General features: G+C 44.7%; 2 protein-coding genes across 2 annotated transcripts in view; both read right to left on the reverse strand.

Annotated features, from left to right (window-relative positions):
• Positions 1 to 12082, reverse strand: part of pclob (piccolo presynaptic cytomatrix protein b) — a gene marked incomplete at both ends in the record, with an annotated part of 30649 nt that extends 18567 nt beyond the window's left edge. Inside the window, 9 exons of the mRNA XM_079742755.1 lie at positions 2380 to 2505; positions 3054 to 3129; positions 3241 to 3329; positions 5002 to 5028; positions 5381 to 5449; positions 6918 to 7980; positions 8871 to 9702; positions 10091 to 10356; positions 10508 to 12082. Coding sequence (XP_079598881.1) covers positions 2380 to 2505; positions 3054 to 3129; positions 3241 to 3329; positions 5002 to 5028; positions 5381 to 5449; positions 6918 to 7980; positions 8871 to 9702; positions 10091 to 10356; positions 10508 to 12082 — 4123 coding nt within the window. The remainder of the gene's footprint in view (positions 1 to 2379; positions 2506 to 3053; positions 3130 to 3240; positions 3330 to 5001; positions 5029 to 5380; positions 5450 to 6917; positions 7981 to 8870; positions 9703 to 10090; positions 10357 to 10507) is intronic.
• An 830-nt stretch (positions 12083 to 12912) lies between these two features.
• LOC307080124 (protein piccolo-like) lies at positions 12913 to 14042 on the reverse strand (the record flags this gene model as incomplete). The annotated part of the gene is made up of 2 exons (XM_079742756.1): positions 12913 to 12918; positions 13002 to 14042. The coding sequence occupies 2 exons, from the start codon at positions 14040 to 14042 to the stop codon at positions 12913 to 12915; spliced, it is 1047 nt and encodes a 348-aa protein (XP_079598882.1).
• Between the last annotated feature and the right edge of the window lie 5711 nt (positions 14043 to 19753).

Here is a 19753-nt window from a genome sequence, read left to right on the forward strand (position 1 = left end):
AGCCCTGACATCTTGGTGCCAGAACAACAACCTCCAGCTCAACCTCAGCAAAACTAAGGAGCTGATTGTGGACTACAGGAAGCGACAGGGAGCCGGGCACGCCCCCATCACCATCAACGGGATGACAGTAGAGAGAGTCAGCAGCCTCAAGTTCCTCAGGGTCCACATCAGCGAGGACCTGACCTGGACTCACCACACCAACGCCATCACCAAGATGGCAAGAGAGTGGCTCTATTTCCTCCGCAGGCTGTGGAGGTTCAACATGGACTCCAGGATACTCTGCAACTTCTACAGGTGCCCCATAGAGAGTATCCTGACCGGCTGCATCACCGCCTGGGACAGCAGTTGCTCCGACCTCAACGTCAGACCTTACAGAGGGTGGTGAAAGATGCCCATCACATTACCAGGACGGAGCTGCCATCCATGGAGGACCTCTACACTCACGCAGGAAGAAGACTAACCGGATTATTAAAGACCCTCATCCCCCCAGTAACAAACTGTTTCAGCTGCTCCCGTCTGGGAGACGCTACTGCAGCTGTCTCGCACCACCAGACTCAGGAACAGTTTCATCCCATGGGCCATAAGACTACTGAACTCCTGAGTTACTTAGCTCACCACTATGACACTTTATAACTTGCCACTTTATATCAGTCGACATCTGGATAAACACGTCTGTTTACTTTTTACATTTATTTAGTTCTGCATTTAGGTCTCTGCTCTCCTACTTGTGTTCCTCTTATACACTTAATTTTAATTATTATGTTTTTTTAATATTTAAGTTTCAGCTTTCCTACTTGTGTTTCTCCTATACTTATACTTTTACCTTTTCTTATATTGCACTGTTGGAGGAGCCCAAGACTAAAGAATTCCATTGCCAGCGACTTGTTGTGCATATGACAATAAAACCATCTTGAATCTTGAATGAAACCCATGGCTACAGTCCCAGACCGCAGACCATCCATTATAGTCATAAAAGTCCCTGGTAAGTCACATTAAGAGGCAAGCCAACACCGCACTCAGGAATTGAGAGAATCCAAGAGGACAGAGTGAAGAGTAGAAGGACACTGCAAACAAAGGGACTCCCCGTTCTCCCAAGGTCTAAAGCATCACTTACACAACACCGCCCTGCCATCCAGATCACACATGTCCCTGGGAAGCAACACACTAACAACACGTTGCTGGAAACAACAAAAATTGTGACTGAAATGAATATGTGGTAAAAGCATCTGTCTTAGTGAATATAATATTTATGTGCCTGTATGCTGGTGTAGACTCTACCACACTCTTTTCTCCCTGGCTGTTTCTGTAATTTTCTTCCACCTCTTCAATGTTTTCTCTTCCCCCTCTTCCACTCTTTCCCCTTCAGTAGATGTCACCATCAGACATAGCTCATTTAAATGCAGCCGGCAGCGATATGACAATGCAGCTTTAGCCACTACTATTGATGTTTTGGTTTCGTTTATGCTTAGAATTAAAATGAAGACAGCAAATCCAGTTTGGCAAGCCAGTGGAAGCCAATTTCAAGCAATTTTCCTGTACTGTCAAATGTAGAAACTAGTGAACCCCATTGTACTGTGGGATGATAATAAATACAAAGCTATTTACCCAAAGTCATAGCTGACCATTGGAATGATACAAAATCGGGTATGAATAGAGACAACCTGGACCTTATAAACAACAACTGGTGAATAATTTATATAAAACTGACTCACTTGTGCCTTGCTGACTAAATCCAAAAAGGGAATTCTATAGCATCTGCCCTCGCAATTGTTTTGGAAGGGCGTATTTTGTCTGTGAGTGCACAAATGTGTGTGTGTGAGTGTGTGTGTTTGTGTCTGTGTGTGTGTGTGTGTGTGTGTGTGTGTGTGTGTGTGTGTGTGTGTGTGTGTGTGTGTGTAAATGTGTTGAATCTGTGACTATAACTCTTTTTGTCTACCATGTTTTTCTCTGCAGGGATTCTAGACGAAGCCTAATGACTAAGACAGTACTCTATACACAAACCCCCGGTGCTGTGGAGCCAGAGGGTTCATTCAGAAAATAAGACACGACTGAACCAGCAGAGGAGGACGAAGCCATGTCACACTTCTTAATCTGGAGTAATGATTTAGGCAGGGGTTTTCCCTTGACGGCATTCCGAAAAAGAATTAACATACAACACGTCTTGCTTAATCTGCTCCTCCTCCCAAGAGACAGTCAGCCTCTGCCGGAGGAAATCAATTCAAACCCCGGCCCGGATTTCCTTTCCACAAATAGAAATCCAAATATATTAAGTAGCAGATGTATTACTGTCATTGTTATCGACAGAAAGATATAAGCAGTTCAAGAATTCTCGAATCAGCAATCCACAAGTTGCCATTGATGTCCAGTTTATCCTCTTACCTTCCACGATCTTCCCGGTGCTTTCTGCTACTCCACCAGGAACGACCTTGGCGATATAGGCTCCTATCTCCCCTCTGCTCCCGGGAATCTCCTTCCCACCGACCACTCGGATCCCCAGACCGTTCCCTGGGCAGATTAACATAGGATGCAAATCAGCCCTTGAACAGGAAAACAAAGATATGCAGATAAAAAATATTAATTTGATTAATTTAGCACTTTACAGTGTTGGGGATCACACCTCATCCACTACCAGTGGACAGGTAAAGATGGAAGCTATCCAACCCAGACAAGCATGATTTGGTCTGGAATTAAGGCAGGACTCTGGGTTTAGCAGCCCTACTCTTGCGGCGTATGCAATGGGATCTTTAATCTACCACAGGGATTCAGGACCTTGATTTAACGACTCTGAATGACTGCACATTACTAGAGGACATAGTTTTTTTCTCTGGGGAACTAAGATGTAGGCCAGAGGGGTGAGTACCCCCCACTGGCTCTCCGACACCCCTGCCAGCAAGATCTGGTCCCCAATCCAGGGAGGGCCCAGATCAGCCCACACTGGGCTTCTCTTGAATCCAACAGTGCTAGGCAGGTCGCCATTCAACCAGCCAGAAGACCTTTACATGTTATGATTTGTGTTTGTGACCTCCATGTCGTTCTGTATCATAGGGCTTTACCTGACACACTGGAGTCCTTAAGGTCTCTCTTGAGTGTAACCCGAGCATGAGGGAAGGCGTAAGTGATGAGCCTCATCTGCAAAGGCAACACAGATAGTATTCACAAGCAGTAGAGAATATTCTGGATTGAATTGAACACCACAGGGAAGACCCGTAGTGCTGAGGACGAGGCTTAATGGAACCCAACCTGTCTCTTGTCCAGCATGTGTCCACTCTGCGGATGTCCTTCTCTGGGCTTATCAAACCAATCCGTGTCCTCCCTCCTCAGGTGGTAGGCTGCACAGGACATAGGTCATCATAGGTTAGCAAAATGAACATCATGCACGACTGATCCATGTGGCTGATTTAGCTTTATACTTTATCCATTAATAAAGTGACTTGACAAAGTTAGCTGGACAACAGCTCATCAAACCACATGACTCTAGATAGAGGAAGGAATTGCAGTGCAGGGAATATCGTTCTCTTATGATATACAGCTGCGGAATGGCATCAGATATGTCCCCAATAGGGAAAATTACTGACTACCCTAGAATTGCCTTTTATAACTTCTACATCTTCACAACCATGTGTTAAGTAATTCCTTTGTTAACCTTGCTTTTTTGTTTGAATGCAATCGTCCCTGATTGTTTGCTAATTGTGTTGTGTAGGTTTAGGTGGTATTTTATACAAAATGTATTGAACGCTAAACCTCCGTTATAGTTTTGTATGTTTGATGTAATTACTACCTTAACCGTGTGTCGTTTTTGACGAGATAGAAGAACAAAATCAGCAAAAAATATAGATTTTAAATGACAATAACAGTCTGAGGGATCAAACCATACATTTTCCTCCTGGCTTCACAAATATAAATTGTCAAAATTTCTTCCTTGTAATAAATCTGCCAAATCCAAGTCCTAAGTGTGCGTGCCTGCAACAATAAACAAATAGCATTTTGGCCTTTATGATTGTAAGGCGATTCACTGTTATGGTGTCCACTAACAGAGGGTTTACAATGGTACCTAGACCGTTATTGCCCTCTAACTTTTATATTCAAATCATGTTTTGAAGCGAAGTAACAGAACCACATTCAACCTTCCCACTGCTCCTCCAACAATATTCATCTTACATCTATAAACGATCGGATATCTGAATGTCAAAGCGCTGCGTTGACATTTTAAATGCACTGGAATGTAGAAAGCTGAGTGGAAAGATGTGAGTATGCAGAAAGAAGTGAGGAAAGGCACCCTTCATGCTTTATCGCTATAGGGCCTCATAATGATCTAAGGTGGAAGGTAAATGTTGCCAGTCAAGCTAATCAATCTGATCAAATGTATACATTGGCAGATTAGGGGGACACAGAAATCTGCAAAGGATCCAATTTAATGGAGGACAAAAAGGATAAGGGGGGCTTACATAGGAGCCATAAATGAATATTGTATAAAATGTATACCTGAGTTAAACTGTCCTTCATATCCAAATTATAACCATATAGCATTGTTTATATGGTATCACAGGACATAATCTTGATGTTTGCACCTCGTTGCAATTCGCAAAACCTTCATGCTTGACTTGAAACATTTAAGAATGGTTTCACAGTATGCTTAATGCTTAATATAACCCAGGACCTCTGTGATACTGCATGGGTATGACAACTGGAAATGGGACGGATATGTTTACAGTGCTGCTGTGACGTGGAGACATTCCAGAATGAGGTATTCATCTAGCCAATATGTAATGAGACATTCAGTCGTTTTTAGCACTGTCAGGATGGGATTGATTCCAGAATGGGTATGCAGACGACTAATCTGCTGTATATGGCATGTGTTTCGGGCGATACAATCAAAAGTATGGATCATTGCATTCCATGAGTCAGTCATGTTTCCATAATCAGCTGATAGGGTGGGTCATTGGGAACCACAGGGTGCGAAGTGGAGCCACACACACACTCTGATAAGTTTTATGGTCTCACCTTCTATATTCCAGTTTGGGCCTCCAGCTGGGATACAAAATGATATGTAGGCTTTTTGAGATATGTTCAAAACATTTTCCATTAACTTATCAGACTACAGGATTTGTGTTAAGGATAGATTGGTACTACAATAGGCTTTATCACATGCACTGGATTCATTAATTTGTATATAGTTCATGCTTTGTGAGGAGATATATCCACAGGCTCTAATATTTGTACTTTATAGGGCGACTACAATTTCTAAAAGGAAATCAAGCAAGCTCATACACAAAGTAGATTTCTGGAATCAGTGGGAGATTATTTCATTAAAAATGACATTCACATCATAAAAAAGGGTTTTGTTGTCTTTCAAACTAGAACTTATTATAATATACTCTACCGTGTCTGATACTCTCATGAAAGATTCTGGCATCACCTCTGTTCAAAGCCAACATGGAGTCACTTAAGGCTGTAATCAAGGCAGATGGACACTCTTATGTAGGGGTCAGAACATATATTTGTATAATGATTATTATCACTTATCACTTTACGATTAATTTCAGGATTATGATAATTATTATAATTAGGCTTTATGAATGATCAAGGAAATCCAAGAGGAAAGCTGACTTATGGGAGGTGAATATGTTTTGCCTTTTTGGTTTATCTAATAATAAAAAGTCGCATCACTTGTCTGGCGATGATATAATATCTAACTCTCTTGCTCGCCTCTACCTATAGTCAGACAGGAGGCTATTATCTTAACTAAATGTTTGTTAAGATCATATGTTTAGGATTTTGTTTTCTATTGTTTCCAAGTCATTCAAGTCAATTTTACTTTTAAATAAAATGACAGTTACAGTCTCAAAGGGCTTTACAGGCCATATATTGATAACACCCCCTAAATCCCCAAAGGCCAAGAAAAAAAATCCCTTAAATATCAAGGAAAAAAACTTGAGTTTCTGATTAATCTATTTCTTAGATAACCTTTACCCTCATACACACCAAAAGGAAACATCAAACAATCGTTAGAGGAAGGGCCAACCGGCTTTGATTTCTGATGCACAACTTGTAATGTGATTCACTCTGCAGTACAAGTTTATCCTTGTAGTATATTGGAAGCACAGCACACAAGGAATAAGTCAACCAAAATAAATAACCATGTCAGTTACAGGGTCACATGCATATTGACACATAGCAGAGGATGTCCACACCAAGACCAACATGCAGAACATTCACTTTATTAAGATGGAAAGACAAACATTGCACAACATGCGTGGAGCAAAGAAAAGGACTGACAAAGACGAAAAAGTGAACAGACCACAAAAGATACAAAGGCTGTCACAGTGTGTATGTAAGAGTATGTGCTATACACATTATAAATTAACAAATGATATATTCCAAGATAATGGAAGAATATATACACTATAGCTTCTCTCCAATGTTTCAGTAAACCCAGTTGTGGGTTTACAGTGATTCAGCACTGTGGCTTTGTCGTTAAGCTGATGCAAAAGAGCTTCAAGGGTGCATAAGAAAAGGAAATATATATATATATATTTGTTCAGAAGCAATGCCCTACTTCCCACATAAGACACTATTTTACAATACTGGCAACCGAGGCCAAGGGTCCTTCTGTCTAGGGTAAACTCTCATATCTCATATCTATACACTACAGCGTCTACCAAGTATTTGCTTGAAAATAGATCTTTTATTCATATGTATAGAAAAATAGAAAGTGCACAGTTTGATATCAAAGACAATCAAAGACACCAGATAACGTGAGACGGAGACCACTTTGATCACATACATCCACAGGAGCTGAATGTATGCATCGGCAAACAAACAAACACACACTAAACAGGAAAAACAACCACCAGAGTTAGCATGCACAAGCAGGTCCAGCACTTGGAGCTGCTGCGTCGGTGTCATGCCCCATTTACCTTCGCTGTCAGACATGGCGCCCTGCATGTCGTCCATCATGAAGGCAATGTCTCGGTCGTAACCTCGCGTCCGAGACTCCTCCCTCATGTGCTGCTGCACTTCTGGCAAGGAATGGCTGGAGCCGAACTGGTCCCGGGAGTCGGCGGAGATGGGAGGGAGGGGGCCAGCCGAGGCTCTGGCCATACCCATCGGCTGGCCCACGGGGCTCAGAGGGCTCTCCTCCTCAGAGTTCTGGGCCACGATGGGAATACGCCCGCGGCTTTGGCTGATGGGCAGGCTGGTTGGTTTGGTCCTGGCCACCCCGGGGGCGAATGCCGCGTCCAGCACCTCCCCTTCCGTTTTCAGCCGTAGAGAAGAGCTGGACAGATCTCGCTTGATGGACAGATCCAAACCGTAGACCGAGGAGGGCCGCGACGAGGGCCGCGACGAAGGCCGCGACGAGGGCCGGGAGCGGCTCCCACTGGGGAAGGTCCCGTCTTCATGGAGGGAGGACCGCATGGGGGAGCCCAGGCCCAGGGCCTGTCCTTGATTAAGAGAGCCAGACAGGTTGGCCCCCAGAGACGAGCCCAGGTATTTCTGCTGTTCGGATAAGTTCTTCCTGAGCCCGAACGTGATCTCATCCTGCAGCAACCTGGCCCTGGCAGCTAGATTAGTCACAGACGAGGATCCAGAGCCCATATAGCTGCCATAGTCGGGTTCAAGATCGCGATTTTCTTGAATAGGGGAACATTTGGTGATCGCTTTTGGATCTATCTGGGCCTTTTTATTTTTGACTTGTTTCTGGTAAAGAACGGCGGCAGGTAATTGCTTTGCAGCCTGTTTTTCCAGGGTCAGTCTGCCAATGCTGTACTTCTCTCCTTTGGGGAAATGACGGAAGTTGGCGTCACTAGGGAGGTATTGAGGCAGGCCCAAACCTGTGAGATGTTCCAGTCCCTCGGTTCCTCGTCGGAACTCCTGCTTGATCTGCTGCTTCAGGAGCTTCAGCTCATAAGGCTCTTCCATGGTGTCGTCGTCCCCTTTCACGTAACCCTGGAGCCGAGACTGCCCCAAGAAATCAGCTACCTAGAATTGAAAAAGATGAAATATCAATGAGATGATGTATAGTATACATGTAATAGTACAATAAAGTCATGACCATTATCAGATACCATATACTGGCATTGTGTTTTATTACATATGTAATTCAATGATTTAAATATTATCACTAAAGCTGTTGTAGGTAAGATTCGAGAGTTATGAAGAGAGAGAGAGAGCAGAGGAGCAGAAGAAAGCAAGATTTTTAAACTTAACAAACAATTACGTCGTCTCTCTCTCTTCTCCCTCCCTATGTTTCTGCACTTTTGGGAAATGTTGCATTTCACATACATCTATTGACAGGGGGTTTGACCAGTGCTGGTTGTTCGAATGATCCGGGAGCGGTCTAAGATTGAAATTGTCTCTTTCAAATGCAGGCACAATACACTCCAGACAGCTATTCTTAGTGCATTTCACTCACTTATAGCTGAGGGATCGATATGCAATTTCTAACAAATTTCACTCAATTCATATTTGCTAAATCCTACTAAACAAACACATTTTTTATATTAAGTTAAGCCATAAGGTTACAATACGCCAGATTTGTGATTTCAAGCTAGCTTCAGTTTATATTGACTGAAGAAAACACTCTGCTCCACAACCCTCCCTCCTCCCACTCTCTGCAAACCCTGCGCACCCTCTTACAGCAAGGCATGCTTTTTGAAATTGAACATGAGATCTGAAATAAGATTTGTCGCTGCTGCAGAGTTAGAGCAATAGACCTAGATCCCTCTAGCATTTTGCATATTTTACCTTTAACTTCGAAAGAAATAGAAAGGAGGACTTTCCAAACAAAATTGTCAACAAACAACACCCAAACAAAACTGATAGATTAGTCAAAGCTGTATGCTCAAAATAACTAAATAAGTAGCATTTACCTCTGCTGTGCGTCTGGCCTCTGCAGCTCTAAGCAGTCTATCCGCCTTGGACAGGTCCTTATCAGGCAGGCTGAACCCAGACCCCAGGCCGGCAGAACCCAACCCTGTGGATCCCTTGGTCAGTTCGCCTATGTCGTCAATCAGCACATAGTTCCTGGCATTGTGGTGGTCTATGTCCGCATAGTAGGACTCAGCGGAGATGCTGGACATGGGGCTGGAAGCCATGCTCCTCTCCTCTAGCCCCAGCCTCAGGTCAAGGCTTCCGTATTTGCCCCCCAGATGGGCCACCTCGTAGCCGCTGTCTGTGGAGGCTGGCACAATGAGCAGGGGCTGGTTCCGAACCACCTCATAGTTGGTGGTGATCTTAGGCTCCAGGTCACAGATGTTGGTCTGTCGCTGCTTCCCCGACTGCAGGAGCAACGCGTGCTGGTAACTGCTGTGCTGGGACTGGCCGAGGGAATGGTCAGCTACGGTTTGGTAGGGAGACACCTGGTCGTGGTAGTGCGACTGCTGTGGGTAAATGTTCTGCTGGGTGTAATGGCTGGTAGTTTGGGTTTGAGGCGAATACTGTGCATAGTGGGAGTAGGGACTGGTGAGGGTGGAGTACTGGGAGTCAGCTTCCGTCTGTGGAGGGATGAACTGGTCGAACTCGGACTGGGGAGCTGTACGGGGCCTTTCCCGACCCTCGCCCCTCGTCTCTCTGATATTGCTGACCTCACTGTCGGACATGTAGTCTCTCTCCTCAGCCACCCCTTGGAGGTAGGCCCTTTCTCTCTTCTCTCTCTCCTGCAGCAAGGCATCCTTCCTCCTGTTAATGCCCATCTCCAAGTACCTGTGAATGATGACAGCACGGTTGTGGTCACATTCTATGTTCTTCTTACAGATTGCTTGGCCAACACAAAAGCCTAAGAGGTTAAACGATTTGCATGGTGTTCACACAGTGGTACCTTTACTATGTGTGAATATGGAGGGGTCTCAGTGACTGATGCCTGGGAAGCCAGTTTGCCCACTTAGCTAGTGGAGAGGTGAGAGGTGAATCATGCATGCATGAAACAATGGATTAATGGGGCGGAGACTGCAAGACATCATCTTGCGCCACTTAATCAACAAATCTAATGGAATACATTCAAAAATATTGAAAATATAGGAACAAATGTGGTTCACGTGGTTTGAGCGTGATTACTTCTGTGATGCAATTGATGTTTTTTCTTTTTTTTTACCGTAGCTTGGCGTCAATCTCTTTCTCTTCTTCATCCAGCTCTGCCTGTTTCTTACGGAGCTTGGAGGATTCTCTCTCCACCAGATCCAGTTCCTTATCGATGTCCTGCAGGATCTTGGCCCGCGCCATCGTTGTGTTGCGGGCCAGCCGGCGGCGGGCGGAGTTGGTGCTGTACCCTGACCGGCCAGTCAGGGAGTCGTCCTCAGGGGGGGGGTCAGGCAGAGTCCGCTTCACTTTCTTACCGGTGCCAGAAGGAGAGCATCGGCCCTTCAACACACAACACAACTTTATAAGATGACATTTTTGTACGATTAAACATATGTATTTATGTTGTACATTTATCTATTTCAATAGTACTCTACAATTGTATTATATTTCTTTTTAATTATTATGTGTATTCATTTCTGTTTCAACTTACGGTAAAGCTGTCATAGTATCCACTGATCCTCTCATCAGTGCTCGGACTGAGTGACTTGGGATCGGACAGAGATTTCTGCCCTGGCTTCAGCATCCTGGGGCTCGAGGAAAACCTGGATGGGTCAGCAGTCAGCATCTTCTTGCCTCCCATCGATTTATCCGGGGACAGTGGCGAGACCGGGGAGTAGCTTACCCTTGATTTTGCAGGGGTATCTGTGATAAAATGGGCTGTAAATCCAATCTCAGGCAGCCTTCTGTCTGAGTCTGTTTGACAGCTCAAACTGCCTCCTCTCTTGGAGTTTTCGGGGGCTGAGATGTGCTTGATGATTTCAACCTTAGTATCCATCTGCATGTTGGGCCTTTTGAGGGAGCCAGAGTGATCGGTCTGAACGGAAATCTCTGCCACGGTTTGGATCGCTATGCTGGATACTTTCGAAGCATGTTTCCCTTCGCCACTGTGCTTACGGGTCCGCCGCCGAGAACGCGTGGGCGTATCCCACTCGTCCTGATCTTCATCGTCCGTCTGGGCACTGCTGTCATCATTTCTCTTGTTTCTCTTTTTCCTCCCGACATGCTGCTTGTCTGGGGAGTCTTCGTCGTCTGTCTGTACACCACTATCCACTATCTTCCTCCCTGTGTCCTGATCTGCCTGCCTAGAACCATCGGAAAGCTTCTTGATCCGCTGATCCTGGCATCCATCTAATTGTAGCCCTCTTGGAATGGGACTTGTACCCTCATCTCTAACAGGCCAGTACTGGCCATTATCCCCTACGCCTGCATATTTAGCATCTAAGAGGTTGCCTGGGCTACCTGAGGTCTTATAGTGGTCATCCAGTTGCTGCTGGAGCTGCAGTTGGAGATGCTGTATTTGTTGGAGTTGCTCTTTCTGCTGAGTGTACGTCTCCTGCTGAGCGACCATGTGCGCATGATGTTCCTCCTCTTGCTGTAAGAGGAGCTGCTGTTTCAACGACTGGAGCTCCTCAAGCTCCCTCTGGACCATCAACTGCTCTTGTTCTCGGTAACGCTGAATCTCGTGCCTCTCCCACTCAAGTTCTTCTGCCAAGCAAAGCTGCTTCAGCTTCTCTAATTCCAGAAACTCCCTCTCCATTTGATACTGGGCCATCTTGGTGTTGTCCAGACCAGGGAACATAGGCGAGGAGGCCAGGGCGTCGAGGGAAGCTGCAATGGCTTCCAGGGTTGTGTCTGAGTACATTTCAGGGTAGCCAGTGAGAAGTTCAGAGAGGGCTGATGGCACCAGCTCCTTATGCAGCCCAACGTCAAGAGGAACGATCTGGCTAGGATCTGGTGTGGAAAGGAAGCCATAGGGGTGTGGCACTAGTTGGTTCTGGAGGGCGGTTGTAGAAGGTAAGGTAGCACTGAAAATTGAGCCAGGCTGAGTAGTTACAGCATAGGATTGGATTGGGGCTGATACAGAGGAGTACACAAATCCATCGGAGGTCCTTAATGTATTATTTACGCCATATCCAATAGCAGGGATCTGGGAATATGGAACCATGGCCATCCCAGCATACTGTTCCACTGCTTTGCTGGTGTAGTCTATGGCTGTACCTGCCATATCGAATGCAAAAATATTGGTATATGTCAATCATTTAGGATTCAATCCTTATTTAGGATAAGGATTGAAGGTGAATGTATAAAATCCATGCACTTCTGATTAGACTGGAACTATACATGCATATCTTGAGTCATAATGGCTAGCATGATGCAAAGCCAAAATATTGAGGAAGAACACGCAGGCACACGCATGCATCTGTATATAAAAAAGAAGAAGAAAAAGAAAGAAGAAAGAAAGAAGAAAAGCAAAGAAAACAAATGATTAAAAATGGCAAACTTGCTAATGAAACAATTAAATCATATTCAAGAGTAGAACAAACCATAAAGACAAAAAAAACTGCTGCATGCAAATTAAAAATCATCATAAGGAGTTAAAAGAGGAAGTAAGCATAAATTTATGCAAGAAATGATACCGCGTTCAAGGCAACTTTGAACTCCAACATCCACAGGAAATTTGCTATATTGTGGACATCAACAAAATCGGTTATAATAGTTTAATGTCCATTAAAGACGAAAGTCACCATGTTTGATGTTATTAAGGTAGGTCGAAGCTCTGAAATGATACCTGGATTTCCAACCTGTAATTAAGGTGTGTACAACCGTTCAATTAAATTTTAACACATTGGAGCTTGTTTCTTTGGAGTTCTGAGCTTCTTGAACGCAGCATGAGTGCACAGTTTCATGGAATTGTTTACAATAATAATATATATATCACCACACTGAAAATTGTAGGCCACAACTATTTTGTACTCACCAGCAGAAAGTTGAGAAGGTGTTAGGTCTACTGCTCCTTCCGATGATCCACTAAAGTATGCAAAGCCATTCTTTGGCTCATAGCTAAAAAGTCCCGATTCTGCCAGATTTGTCTCAGATGCAGAGGCTTTAATTATATCCACTCCTTTGACACCGAATGTCGCTACAGTATTGTAGTGGTAGTCTCTGTACCCAAGGCGGTTGTCGGGCTGGGCGGTAACTGGTGGCTGTGTTCTACAGCTTCTGGTGAACGGTAGCTTATAGATGACATCACAGCACACACTTCTTCTCGCAGCTGTTAAATCCACTGGAGAGGCATCATCATCATCCACAACAGTGGTGACCAATCCAGGACTCGTGCTAGAATAAGCTACTATTGCCCTCATCGGTTTATAGTTTGATAGATCCATGGCACCAGTAGCCTCCAGTGAAATGACAGGATATCCATTGCTAACAGAAACTGAAGTGTGTCTTTCAACAACAGGGGTAATGGCTCCAAAAGAAAGATTCATGGGTGCGTCTTGAATACTTGCCATAGTGCTAACAGGTGCAACAGGTAGGGGGTCCAGAGGCCTGTACACAATTTGTGCCAATGGCTCAAATGTTTTGCCTGTGGCGAGAGCCAAAGGCATAGAAGTTATGCTGCCCTGTAGGTCCAGAGGCCTCTCTGCTGGAGTGCTGTATGATGCAATGGTGGCGGTGCATGTGACTATTGTTATGCTATCAGTTACAACTGAGAGGGTTGTAGCTGTGGTAATCACAGGACTAAGGTTCACTATCTCAGGCTGCACAGCTGTGATTTGTCTTCCACTAGAGTCACTAGAAAATGACTGTCGGCGGGAGTGGGTAGGGGTAAGATCCATGCCACTGTCAGTCATCTTGACACCGACCTTCAATGTGCGCAGATCAATAACATCACTGGGATAGACCACCTTCCCATTCGGTTTTTGCAGGGTTTGAACCTTTGTGATTTCGGGTTGTATTGTTATTTCGACACTCGGTGGAATGACCTGTGGTAGTCTTTCATGGACAACCGACACAGTGGTCCTCTGAACTTCAGTGGTAACCACCTTAGTCACTCTACTCTGAAGGTTTTCCGGAGGCTGACCTGAGGTGGAGATGGAGGAAGAGTACATGTGACTCTGTACCTTCTGGCTCTCAATAGAATCTTGATGAATCTCAGTGATGAGGACTGGGGCCACAGGCATTGACTGATGCATTTCCTGGACTGTAGGTATAGAAGTTCTTCTTGTATAACTTCCAGAAGTTAAAATATCTTTAGGAGCATCATGAAGAGACGGGGAGTATGTTAACACATGTGGTTGTTGCACAAAATGAACATAATCTTTGTTGTACAGGTTTTGAGAAGAGCCATATACATCCACAGGTATTTCCATTTTTGGTGTAGTTCCCACATGTGCCAGTGGAAATGGCTGTTGCATGGTGATTGATTCCCGTCTGGTGGTAGCAATTGCCTCTGTTGTGACCACTTGTGTGGGAATGTCATATTCTGAAGGGTAGATAGACATCTCACCCATGGTGTATGATGGTTGAACTATTGATGATATAGACGTTCTTCTACTTGTAGTTATGGCCTCAGTTTTAATAACACCAATTTGTATTTCGGACTGTGGTAGGAAAACCATTGCACTAGTTACTCTCTGATGCTCGATTACCGGTTCTGGTATGATCTCTGTAGGTATCTCATATACAGGGTGCATCAGAATAGCATCTACTGCTGTTGCCGCTTGTGGCATCACTGGAGGTGCAGATACATATGCCAGTGGGTTGTAAATGGCAGGAGGTATCGCTTGATACAATGGCATTAGTGTCTCTTCCATAACAACAGGGGTTGGTCTAATTTCCGGAACTACTGTCATTGCTGTATGTACACCAGTTAATGTTAAAGCCACTGAAGCATCAGGAGTAAATGGTGAAGCTGCGAGTAATGCTGGAACTCCGACATGAGTTGAAATAACCTCTGTAGCCAACTCAACATTTGGAGGGAGGGTCACTGTATCAACTCCAGTGGGTGCTCTATGCACAACTGAATGCTGCACCACTTCTTGGAATGGTATTTCAGCAACAGCCTTGTGAGAAATGACCTCTGTTGGTATGAAAATATCCTCATACATCACAGATACCGGTGATGATACTTCCCGGGCCGCCAATGGAATGGGTACTGTGCTTGCGAGCATAGTGAAATTACTTGGAGTAGCCTCTTGTGGATATTCAACATGAATTTCTTGGCTCACATAATGAGGAACTGGTATTTCTCTGGGCTGTTGCTGTATGATGTTTTCTGCCACAGAAAGCACTTCAGTAGGAATTTCAACCACAGATGTTTCATATCTAATGTCTATGACTTCTGATTCTCCTGTTTTTGGTTGCCAACCAGCAGAGGGAATAGATGGTGTTAGGGCAGTGACTTGAACAGCACAGGGTTCAATAGGAACCTCCGGCTCTAGAGGCATTGTGATGATTTGAGACGTCAATGGAGCTGGCTGAGAAAATGGCTCCATTCGTTTTGCTGTCAGGTGTAAATATGGTTTCTTAATAGGAGGTGGAACACTGTAAGATTGAATTTGATCTTGCTGACCTGATGGCTCTGCCATGGCAGAAGGCACTGATGAGAGATGTTGTTCTGCTAGAGCTTGAATCGTGTTTCTCTGTATTTGGGCAGTAACAGTACTGGACTCAGAGACTAAGACTTGCGCTTCTACAGCAGATGTAACTACTGATGTTGGAGGTGTATGTCTTACAGTGGGCACCGATGCCCTGCATAATGTCGCTGGGGCAGAAAAGACCTCAGTGAATCTGTTTTGCTCTGTTGGTGTGGTACGTACTCCTGAAATTCTTGTTGCAGAAATAGACCCTCTCCTCACTGGAGCCTGAACAGTTATGCTCTCGGTTGGTGAGCTAGGCTCAGACGGGAGAGTTATGACTACATAGGTTTGCAAACATTTACCGTGTCTAGGTGACAACGGAGACTTCGGAGACGTGGCACTCAGTTTAGATTCTACGGGTCTAGTCAAACTGAATGACAAAGCGTTCGGGGGTTCTCTTGTTCTTGGAAGTGTTGCAGCTTTGTGAGCCACAGGATGAGCAGGTGGTTTGACACTTTCTCCTGGTTTATGGTTGAACACCAGTCCAGCTGGAATAGAAACAGGCTTTGGAGGTATGGGTGGTGGAGGTTTCACAGAATGACTAGGGCTTGATAATGTTACAGGGGCTTGTGATGTTTTAGCTGTGGGGATTGAAACAACAGATGGGGCCGGTGAAATTAAGATAGGTAGGTTTGAATAAACCATTGGCAAAGGGACAGCGATTGGTGGAGGAGTTTCTGCAACTCGTATTTCTACTGTGTCTGTAGTTCTTGCAGCAATTGGTTTAGAGGAAACAGATGGAATTGGGGGTGCAACTGGCAGAGTTTTCATTAATGTTGTTTCTTTACTGGACACAATGGGAGCCACATGAGCCACATTCCCATATGTCAACTGAGCAGTGGAAGTTAAGGTGCTTGATTCATCTTCTGTGGATCGACCAAGGAAAGCAGTGTTTTCAACACTTGGTACTATAATAACTACATGTCCTTGTCTTGTTGGAGATACCACTTGGGGAACAGAAACATTGTCATGTTGGGTATCCATCCATGGCTGTATATCCACAAATACAGACTGCATTGGTTGGCCAGCAACTGTAGCTGTTGTAGTGGTCATAGTATGGGAGCTGTTTTGCACAGTATTGATAGGAGAAGGGTCCACAGCAGAGAGGGAAACAGACGTAGATCGAGGAGGCGGTGGTGGGGGCACTTTCTTTTTGATCACTGTAGTTGTTCCAGAAGTTGATGATGAAACAGTAGCTGTTTGAGCTTGAGCATGAACTATTACTGGCGTGGGCAATTGGACAGCCTCCTGAACAGGGAATGAGTGGACTATGGTGGCTTTTGCTGAAATGGGGGAAGTTACCAGTGCAGAAACTGGTAGCGGAGCCTGAGGTGTGAGAGGGGATGTAGTAGAAACCAAATCTGGCATTTGAACTATGAAAGGCCTAGGGGATGGCAAAGGGGTAGCTACTGGGGATATAGTTTGGATGGACGCTGGAGTTATAGCTGGTGCTGTAATGGGTGCTGTTATTGCTGAAACAACAGCAGGTGTTGGCCCTGGTGTTGATACACACACGGCAGTTGAAGCCCTAGTGTGCATTTCCAATGGTGAGAAAGCCAGGGCTGGCATTTGAATACCTACATGTTCTGCAATCTGTTTTGAGCATTGATTTGGAGCACTAGCTTGAGAAACCTCATTTGGACCTGAGACTGTTGCATAAAATCTCTCTGGGTCAAATACCACATCTGGTATTGTAACTATAACCGATTTAAGAGAATAAACTAATTCTTCAGTTGATGGAAAAGCTACAATTGGGGCCATTGATGGCTCAGACATGTTAGCTTGAGGCTGGGCTACAACAGCAGTTGGTGGCGTTGGTGTAGACAATGGGGTTGCTTCTGACGAAGATGTGGCATTTGATGCTAAACTGAAGTCTGGGGTTGGTGGTGAAGTTGGGGGGGATACCGATGATACTGAGGAAGGTGTAGTGATTAACTCCGGGGCAGATATTGGATTTGGGATAGGCCTAGCTTCTGGAATCTCACACACTACACTGATAGGCTCCATGTCATATTCTGAAAACGTTGGGCTAGCACTGGGCTCATCTTTAGCATCAGAGTCATCACTGGGAGTAATATCAGATGACATACCAACACCATATTCCTCTGCGAAACTGTCCTCCTCATCCTCACCAGATGAACATTGGGTTATCTTGAGATCTGGTATAGGAAACAGAGATTTCCTAAGAGCAGGATCTTGAGGGGTCATTGGCCTAACAAAGCCTATTCCAGTTGGTGTAGTGGGGACACTCGTTATCTCAGGCCTCTCCCCCACCCGTTTAGGCGGAGCGGAGGGCCGAGGTGGAGCTGGTCGCTTCTTTTTCTTTACCGTTAGATCATTGTCATAATCAGCCACGTAGATAATCCTTTCAGTTTCATCTGGGGGGGTTGGCTGTTCTGTGATGATGGTCACCACACAGGTCTCAACATCTGGGGATAGAACGTTAATAGATGTATCGGATGTTGAGGATTCCATGGCAGTTTGGGCCTGTTGGAACTCTTCTTCTATCATCATCAGTTCTCTTTTCTTCTGCATCATTTCCTCATACACGTCCTCTGGGGATCTGAGTTTCTTTACAGACTCAAAGCTATTGTCATCAATTTGTCCCATCTGTTGGGCATCATCTAGTTTGAATTCAGGTTCCACAACTAAAGACTCGTATAGATAGTCTTCAATTGTCATTCCTTCATAAAGTGGCTCAACACTGGGAGGGCTGTCCCCGGGAATAGCTCTACTTTTCTGAATAATGTCCTCATATACTTCATCTGCACTCTTCAAATGTTTCATAAAGATATTGCCAGATTGATCAGCAGGGATCATTGGTATGACTGTTGGTGAGGGCTTGCTTCCTGTCTGCACATCAACAGTGGCATCTGGTTCATGTTCTACACTGCTACAGTTCTCTGAGCTAGTGGTCATGTTGGCTTCCCCAATCGCTTTGGACCGAGGGAAATCGTCTGAATGTGAAGTATCCTCCAGTGGAGAGGCATAGCTTGTTGTTGAAACTAATTCAGCGTGTTTTCTTTGGGATTTAAATTCGTCTTTGTCTTTGCGAGACTTCTTGGTAATCCTCTTTTCAACATGGTCACCACCTTTTGTAGTTTGTTGATCCCCAAAGATCTCCCTTTCTTCCTTTACCTCATCCTCCTCAGAAGAGTCTGCAATGGTGGGGAGAGTTTGGCCTGGTTGCCTGTGCTTTGCTTTGCGGTGGTGCTTGTCCACTTTTTTGTGACTCGGGCTGCTGTCACTATCCTCCTCCAGAGAAGAGGCGGACGTGTGAGAATTCTCTGGAGTGAAGCTAGATGCCTGAACACTTGATGAGCCCTTTGATAGAGATTCAGTAATACTTTCAACATCTTCATCAGTACTCGGTCTCATTCTCGTCACTGGCGTCGCCTTTTTGATAACAGTGGATGGCGCTGTTTCAGGGACATCTTGTGTGATTCCAGCATCTATCCTTGGCTGGGACATCCTCCTTGCCAGTTGGTCTTCATTATCTGTATCCACTTTAGTCAGCTGTTGCTGGGTTGTCACTGGAGCATTATCAACTCCAACCTCAATGACGGCTTCATCGCTCGTCAGTTTCCTGTCTTTCTCGTCCTCAGAGAGAGACATTTCCTCTTCACCACCCATACCCATTATCTGCTGTCGGATAAAGTCTTCATCCTCTGCAGATGATTCAGCACTTTCCGTTTTAATATCCTCACTGCTGGACGAGATAGAGGTAATCTTAAGCCTTCTCCTCTGGACTCGAGGTGAAGGGGAAGGTGAAAACTCGCTTGCACTGCTCTCCTCCATTGGTTGGAAACTAAGGCGTCTCCTCTCTTTAACTGCCTCATTTATTTGCAGAGATGAATCGTTGATTGCATCTTCAACAGGAATATCGACTATTTCCCTCACATCTGTAACTATTTGGGACTGGTCTGTTCTTCTGTTTGGATCCTCATCCCTAGTCTTTAACTCTGGCTCTGAAGTTAGGATATCATTTTCCTGTCCAGCAGAGAGAGAAGCTTTTCTCACTTGAATGGGCTCTTCTGTGGTCTCATCCTGGTTTTAAAGGAGATTATAGAAGAAAAAAAGGGAGGTTTGTAATCAGAAACATAAAATATTCACTTCATGCATAGTTACATTTGATATCAATATTCATAGGAACATGCTGGTTTAATTTGAGATAATTTGAGCTTTCCCCTGTTCCCCTATAATTTGAAGATAGTTGTATACGATGGACCCACTATTCATTTTCAAAAAATAAT

This window comes from Pollachius pollachius (genome assembly GCF_949987615.1).
Source record: "Pollachius pollachius genome assembly, chromosome: 9".
NCBI classification, from domain to species: Eukaryota; Metazoa; Chordata; class Actinopteri; order Gadiformes; family Gadidae; genus Pollachius; species Pollachius pollachius.